We start from the raw sequence: 7783 nt of genomic DNA, 5'->3' as shown, positions 1-7783 counted from the left end.
GATATGGATTTCAGCTGTAGATGTGATAGGGTTATGAGCAAACTGCCTCATCTAACTCCTTGCGTGACCAAGTGGAGTTTACCCCCACACCCATGCTCGGGTCCTAATCCCTGACTGTTCCAGAACCGATGGAGGTCCTCCCGACATGAAAGACGCTTTACAAATGTTATTTTGTATCCAACATCTTACATGTGCACTATCAGTAAATGGGTTGCTGGATAGTGATAGGGAGTAGGAATCCCAGAATGTGAATTTCTGACCCCACAAGCCCATTAAAAAGCAGCTAGGAGTCAGACTAGGCATTGTCTGTTCGTGATTATATCACGTTTACAGCTAAAATCCACATCCATGTCTTTTGTCAACTTGTGATTAGATCATTTAACTTATCACCAGTTTCCCTCGTTCTGTCCTCCACTTGTTCCAATTCATCCCAAATCCTGTATTTTCCAGGCAAAACTCCACAAATCCATTAGTCCTACTCTTGCCAGGCTCCCATTACCCCAGGAGATCAACTTAAATATCCTGATCTTCAAATTTTTGGACTGTCCTCTGCCTGCATCTTAACATCTCCAATTCTGTGCTCTACTGTTTGCAAGACAGAAACATCACTCTTCCCGATTTAACTCTACTACTGATTTACCCCTACTCCTTTCTAATAAGACTCGCCATAAACAACATTGTTGACGAGAACATTGATATCCTGGCCCTCACTGAACCCTGGATCGCCCCAGGCGACACATTCCCGATTGAGGCCACACCACCTGGCTATACCTTCCACCATACCCCACGTCCTAACAACCATGGCAGTGGTGTGGCCCTCATCTCCAGGTCCCCATTTCCTCTATCGCCTTACTCCTTCCCCTCCTTCAAGCACCTTACCATCATTCCAATCTTCACCTCAGGACTGGCAGCATCAGCATCCATGGATGCACACTCCACCTCACTGTCAGTCAGTAACTTAGGCGTCTTGTTCGGCCCACGACTGTCCTTTCTCTCCCACATCTGTACCATGACCCGCTTAGCCTTCCCCTACCTCCACAACGATGCCTGACTCCGCCACTGCCTCATCCCTCAGGCTACTGAAACCGATACATGCTTTCATTACATCCAGCTCAGCAGGCTCTGGCCTGCTCCATGCTCCCTTCCCGGCCCACCCCACCATCTGCGGTCAGGACTTCAGTCTCTCTGCCCCCACTCTCTGGAATTCCATCCCACATTCCTGTTGCCTTACTTCCTCCCTTGTCTCCAAGGCATGCCTCAAGATCCTCCTCTGACCGTGCTTCTGCCACCCTCTGACCCTCTCCGCCCTCTACCCTCCCTGATCCCACTCCCAGCTTGGTTCTTAATCCCCGACTGTTGAGCGCTTTGACTGCCATCAAGGTGAATTACAGATGTAATTTTGTATTGTACTCTACCTAGGCCCTGCTCGGGTCCAAATCTCTGACTGTCCAGCGCCTTACTGCTGATAAAATAGAATTAGTCACAACATTTTATACGATATGGTGAAATATTTAGAAAAAGCAGAAATGTCTGATGAATGGATCTTTTCATCTTTAATAATAAAGGAAAACTAAATTGACAAAGTTAAAAGAAATTCTGTTTTATTGATTTTTGGGTTATCAAAATCATTGAATTGGTGATGAAAAGTGGCTGTTTTTCCTAAATCGCTTCAGATAAGTTTGATCATAAATTCAGAAAAACAATAATAATCATTGCATTTGATATAGCACCTTATCAAGTCTTCGAGACGTCTCAAATCGTTTAGAATATACTGTAAAGTGAATTGACTGTATATTTTGTGGGCAGAAAAATGGAACTCAGTGTCTACAGTCAACACATACTAGATCTAAATTTAGATTGTTTGATCTCACTTTTAAGTCCCATACGAAAAATGCATAAGTAATCACTTTGGTGCTACAATTTATATCAATGTGCTTCTACATTGTGGCTTCCACTTTTTGCAGTTACTTTCTTTCTCCTCCTTGATCTGCTTAGTTTTTTCTTTTCTTTGCTCATTTCCTTTGTGATTTGAATCTTTTTCTTTTTCAGACAGCTGAGAGGATTCGGGCCACCTTTTCTTTTCCGTTTTCTGCTTCGAGATTCGTGTTCCTTTGCTAAACCTTGTTCTGTTTTCAATTGCTGGATATTCACTTTCTGTGTTGCAGTAACAAACTGATTACTGTACTGCGCTTGAATATGTGCAATAGACTTAGGAGAAGGCTTTTCCAGCACTATTGTGTTCTGTATGATGTACAGCAGAGGGACTCCAGGCAGCTTTTTAATTTTCATTGTTAACTGATGATCCTGATGAAATCAAATTGAAATATTTTATTGGAAGAATATAAGACCTGATTTAATATGTAGATCAGGGTGTTCCAATTGGGCCTGGCAATGACATCAGCAGCAACGTCAGTTTTATTACCCCTCATGAAGCTCAATGCACTGCAGCCTATCAAAAAGCCCCTCTCAAGCTGAGGGGAAGGCAAGCGGGTCTCCTTATCAACCGCGTCCTCCCAACCGCCTGCCGCTGCCGTAAGCTGATGGTTTGCCGGAAAATTAGCGGGTTGGCCAGCAAGCTCCCTCTTTCTCCAGTGAGAAACTCCTCTATGGCCTTCACCCATCCCCCCACATATCCTACCTCTGCGATCTCCTGACCCAGCCATTCCCTTTGCCCAGCAAACACCAGCTTGCTTCATGTACCACCCCATCTGCCCCATCACCACCATTTTGCCCCTGCTCTCTGGAGCCCCTCCAACTCGCTGCTTCCCTCCCCACTTTCAAGGCACGTCAAGACCTAACTCTTTGACTGCGCTTTCAATCATCTTTTCCCCTCTACCCCACCTCCATTGGCTGTCACCCCGACTGTCACCCCTAGATCAGGTGCCCAGCTGCAGCAACCAGCACTTTGTGAGACATCCTTCCGAGGGAGGGAAACACAAAAATATTGCTTATACAGCCCACAGATATTTATCAAACCTGGCATCCTGCCCTCAGCAGCCAAAAGGTTGGACCACCCTGAATTAGATAATAAATATCAACATTCTCCCATTACAGGATGGGAAAAAATACCTGTGTGGCGACAAAGTAATGATGAGGGTTGTTGTTTTGAACCATTGACAACAAACAAACTGAGGCGGCAACTGGATTTTTAAAATGTGGACAACTTCTAACTTGAAATCGTTGGGCGATTAATTTTGCCCCGTACACTTCTTCTCCGAGTGATTCTAATTCTTTCAGAACACAGCTGGAAAACAGAAACAAACAATACAATGTTTCAGTAGGTACGTTTCTCGCTCTATATCAGTGCAAAGTACAAGGTGGATTGAAGTTTTATGTCAGGATTTATGGATTTTTTTGTCAGCTTGGCGTCTCACAAATAGAAACCCATCACAGTGCCTACAAGCCTTTAAACAAACGCACTGATATTTCCACATGTGAAAGGTTTACATTTGCCTGGTACGGAGTATGTATCCCGTTTACCTAATACCAGAGTATTACGTGCAGGTTGGCTGGAACCAAACCCGGAGAGAACGGACAGACCATGCACATGGGGGAGAAAGACAGCTGCTGGAGTTTCATCAGCTAAAACCACACAACATGCCAGCATGAAAGGGAAAGCTTGCATGTTCAGATGTGTATTAAAGATCCCATAGCACTATTCAGAAAGTAAAGAGAGTTCCTCCCAATGTCTTGGCCAACAATACCCCCAGATAGAATTGGGTGGCAGTTTGAGGGTCATCGCTGTGTGCAAACTGACTGCCCGGTTCACTCTACAACAAATGAAAAGGAAATGAATTTTTCAAATGGTCAATATCATGTGAAGAGCTTTGAGACATTCAATGCAAGGATTATTATTATTATTATTATTTAAGCTTCCCGCTGCTCATCCAGCTTGGCCCAACCCTACCTGTCATTGGTTTAACTGCAGAATTAACAGGCTCAAAAATAATAGTGCCCCCTTCTCCCCAACCCCACCCCCCCACCTCCGAGTGAGAGTGAACGAAGGAGAATTAACCGAAAGCAAAAGGGGGGTCTTATTTCAGCAGTTCAACCGAGACGCTGCTCCGCGTGACGGGGCGCTATATAAATGCAAGTTGCTGCTGTTGGTGGCGTTGCAGTTTACAGGCTCGCGGTCAGCGTCAGGCTCCGGCGCTGTGGCCGTGGCTCCGCGATACTGCCCCGCGCCAAAGGTCCATCCGGTTGGGCCTTCCACCATCCCCGGGTCAGCCAGTCGCTCGCCCGCGCCACGTCACGTCACGTCCGGCAACTGCGCACTTGAGATCCTTGTTCGCTGACGGAAATCCGCCCGATCTGAACCCTGCTCGAAGGAACCCCCACTTTCTGCTTCCACCGTCTGTCAGACAGTCTGCCGTACCTGTGGCGGTTTCAGCACCCGCCGTGTTAACCGCACGCGGTGGGGGGGAGGGAGGGGGAGGGGGGGGCACTTACCCGGTGGTGCAGAGCTGCACCTCGGCCATCAGGTACTTGGGCATCTGCTCCTTGATCTGGATCTTGTGGAGAAGCGCCGCCTGGCAGAAGGTGCCGTCCAGCAGCAGCTGGTGAGGCTGCCGGAAGCCCAGGTTGTGCTGATAAAAGCCCAGCACCTTCTTCGCCGTTTTCTGCCGCTTAATCTTCATGGCGGTGGCGAGAGAGCGAGAGAGAGAGAGAGCGAGAGAGAGCGCGCGCGAGTGAGGCCTAAACCGTCCACAGACTCACACACTCTCTCCTCCACCACCTTCCCCCCCCCCCCCCCCCACGCTTCCGCTTCCGCTCCGGCGTGACAACGCGTTTGTAGCCCAAACCCACCCAACACTAGCCCAAACCCACCCAAAACTAGCCCAAACCCACCCAAACTAGCCCAAACCCACCCAAAACTAGCCCAAAGCCACCCCAAACTAACCCAAACCCACCCAATACTAGCCCGATATTCCGTTTAGCAGGTTTTAAAATTAATTAATTCATTAATTGATACAAATAAAAACTTTAGGTTGCCGCCCGAAGCCGTGTGTGTGTGTGTGTGTGTGGAGGGGGGGGGGTTTAAAAAAAACCACAGGCGCAAATACAACCAAACCCGCCCAACCCGCCCACATTGCCGCCTCCTCCCCCTCTCCTTCCTTCCGGTTCCTTTCTGAAAATGGCGGCGAGGAGAGAAGCTGCGACGACATCCGCGGCTGCGGCGGCCGCTCAGCTCGAGTCTCCCGTCAAACAGGTTCAGATCGACGGGCTGGTGAGTAACCCGCCCCCCCGGTGGTGAGGGCCCGGGTCGGGGGGCTGTGAGGGCACAGCTCGAGGCCCGGCCCCGGGCCCCGCGTGTGAGGTCTCGGGCCCGGGCGCGGGGCCGGGGATACCCCTCCGGTTATTTTAATGGCCCCACGTGTTAACCTCACAACGATTTTTATTTTAATTCCCATTAATTGTTGTTGTAACCTTTTGGTTATTATTAGTAGTTCTGGTTGAGCTTTAACAACAACAACAACAACAATAATAACACTCCTTGTATTTGATATAGCGCCTCATCACGTCTTCGAGACGTTTCAAAGCGCTTCACACAAAGTGAATTGACTGTATTTTGTGGGCGAAACGCAGCAGCCAATTGCACAGATATACTGTAAAGGTAAAGCTCTTCTGGATAATGTGATACTGAGCCCTTTCCTCTTGGAGTAACAATTTATCAGTAGTTTACTATATCTAAGATGCCACTTGAAAGCAAAACTGGACACAATATTCAAACGGTTCATAACTGGACATAATATTCAAACGGTTCAAAACTGGACACAATATTTCTGTGGCTTAAATAGTATTGCCAGTCACCTCCAAATACACAGTCAATACACTTTACAGTAAATCTTGCCCCAAAACCTGACTGTTCAGCGCTTTGGGGTGTTCTCCCGACGTGAAAGGCGCTCTATAAATGTCATTTTATTGTTATTGTTGTATATACAGATTGAGCAGCACTACTTTGGTTTTATATTCTTTATCTGTTTATAATCCTGTCCTGTAGCTCAGTGGTTAGAGCACTCGCTTTGCAAGCGAGAGACCTGAGTTCAATTCCAGACAGGGCGAAACCTTGGGCAAGTTTCCTTACTCCACACACCTAATAATAATCCCTCCAAAAACAATAATAAATTGGTCATTTTCAATCTACGACTGTTTGTGGGACATTGCTGTGCGCAATTGGCTGCCGCGTTCGCCCACATATATACAGTCAATTCACTTTACAGTGTTCTGTGAAGCGTTTTGGGACATCCTCCTGACTGGATTATTATTATAAGGCATAAGATCCCATTAACTTTCTTGCTTAAGAGTATCACTTGGATCCAAGGTGACATGCTTCTTGCCAGAATGTCAGAATCGAGTCAATTCTCTGTGATGGCGTTGGTAGTCCAGTTCCTGAAGTAGGCTGGTCTACAGGTCTCCAGAGCATTCCTGATGACAGCCTGCCAAAGCCCAAAAGGGTAGGGTGGTCCTAGCTGGACAAATATTGACAAGCTTGCCAGACAGAGCTTTCAATGATGAGCGGTGTAGTTTTAGCTGGTTAAACTCCAGCAGCACAAGTAGTTTAGGGTCCCCAAGCTTGGTGCTTCCCACCTACACAATACTCTGGAATTGGGTAAGTAGGGTGTGTCCCTTCAAAGTGAAGAGTGTCCATTCCATTTCTAGGCACGGAGATTTCCATATGTAAGTGGCATACATATATGAAACTGTCTGGTTTGGATACTCTTTAGCATGGTGATGGGTTTCTGCACGTGTCAGCCTCCAGGCTAACCAAAAAAAGAGTGTTACATAGATGGGTCCAAAACATTTTGTCTAAAAAACACATACCCTGTACCTGACGTGATCTCAGTTCAGGGTATTGGATAGTCCATTGATGTCCTGGAACGCGTAATTGCTTCTCAGTTTCGCTCCGTCCTCTCCCATCACTCATTTCACGAACAGCTCCAATCGAGTTTCCATGCCGCCCACAGCACAGAAACAGCTTTGGTCAAATTGACAAATGTCTATCTGCGACCAGGGTTCCCTCGTCCTCCTTGACCACTCTGCTGCCTTCGACACTGTTGACCACTCTATCCTCCTTCACCGCCTCTCCTCTCACCTCAACCTTCATGGTTCTTTCCTTGAATGGTTCAGATCCTTCCTCTCACACATCTCCACTTCACCTACACAAATGGTTTCTCCTCTAGCCCCCGCACCTTCTCGTGTGGCATTCCTCAGGGGTCTGTCCTTGGTCCCCTCCTCTTCAACATCTATATGTTTCCTCTATATGACATCACGCGCAGACATAAGGTAAATTTCCACAGGTATGTGGATGACACCCAACTCTATCTCTCTGCCTCCACTCTCGAGCTCAGGATCACTGCTGTCTTGGCAGAATGTCTGTCAGACATCAAGTCCTGGATGAGACCTAACTTTCTTCAGTTGAACATCAACAAGACCGAGGCTCTCCTGATTGACTCCTGCACTATCCGAGGATGCACACTCCACCTTACCGAAGCCAGTCCAGAACCATGACATCTTGTTTGACCCTCAACTAACCTTTCTACCTCACATCAGTGCTTTGACCCAGTCTGCCTTCCCCCAACTCTGCCTTCCGCCACTGTCTCACACCGCAGGCCGCCGAAACCTTCATACATACATCATATTCATAACATCCAGGCTTGACTACGCAAACTTCCTGCTTGTTGGCCTCCACAACTCCTCCCTCCATGGGCTACAGATCATCCAGAACTCTGTGGCCCATGTCCTCTCCCGCACCCGGCTCTGTGACCCTATCACCCCCATTCTC

General features: G+C 47.6%; 2 protein-coding genes across 2 annotated transcripts in view; one reads left to right on the top strand and one right to left on the bottom strand.

Annotated features, from left to right (window-relative positions):
- Positions 1 to 1757: 1757 nt before the first annotated feature.
- On the bottom strand, positions 1758 to 4761 carry utp23 (UTP23 small subunit processome component). The gene is made up of 3 exons (XM_007897508.2): positions 4450 to 4761; positions 3070 to 3244; positions 1758 to 2304 (listed from the first exon to the last, which is right to left on the bottom strand). Exons 1-3 carry the CDS (start codon positions 4635 to 4637, stop codon positions 1927 to 1929), a joined length of 741 nt encoding a protein of 246 aa, XP_007895699.1. The 5' UTR covers positions 4638 to 4761; the 3' UTR covers positions 1758 to 1926.
- A 363-nt stretch (positions 4762 to 5124) lies between these two features.
- The window catches only part of eif3hb (eukaryotic translation initiation factor 3, subunit H, b), a 75119-nt gene continuing 72460 nt past the window's right edge, over positions 5125 to 7783 (top strand). Inside the window, 1 exon segment of the mRNA NM_001292628.1 lies at positions 5125 to 5227. Coding sequence (NP_001279557.1) covers positions 5135 to 5227 — 93 coding nt within the window. The 5' untranslated portion in view covers positions 5125 to 5134.

The sequence above is a fragment of the Callorhinchus milii genome, unplaced genomic scaffold, assembly GCF_018977255.1.
Source record: "Callorhinchus milii isolate IMCB2004 unplaced genomic scaffold, IMCB_Cmil_1.0 Scaffold2, whole genome shotgun sequence".
Lineage (NCBI taxonomy): Eukaryota > Metazoa > Chordata > Chondrichthyes > Chimaeriformes > Callorhinchidae > Callorhinchus > Callorhinchus milii.
This window is presented reverse-complemented; position numbering and strand designations above follow the sequence as displayed.

Coding starts and splice junctions, on each gene's coding strand:
- utp23 (XM_007897508.2), bottom strand. CDS start 4,637: ATGAAGATTAAGCGGCAGAAAACGGCGAAGAAGGTGCTGGGCTTTTAT. Junction 3,245..4,449: donor GTGCAGCTCTGCACCACCGG/GTAAGTGCCCCC, acceptor TCTGTTTTCCAG/CTGTGTTCTGAAAGAATTAG. Junction 2,305..3,069: donor ATTACTTTGTCGCCACACAG/GTATTTTTTCCC, acceptor TGATTTCATCAG/GATCATCAGTTAACAATGAA.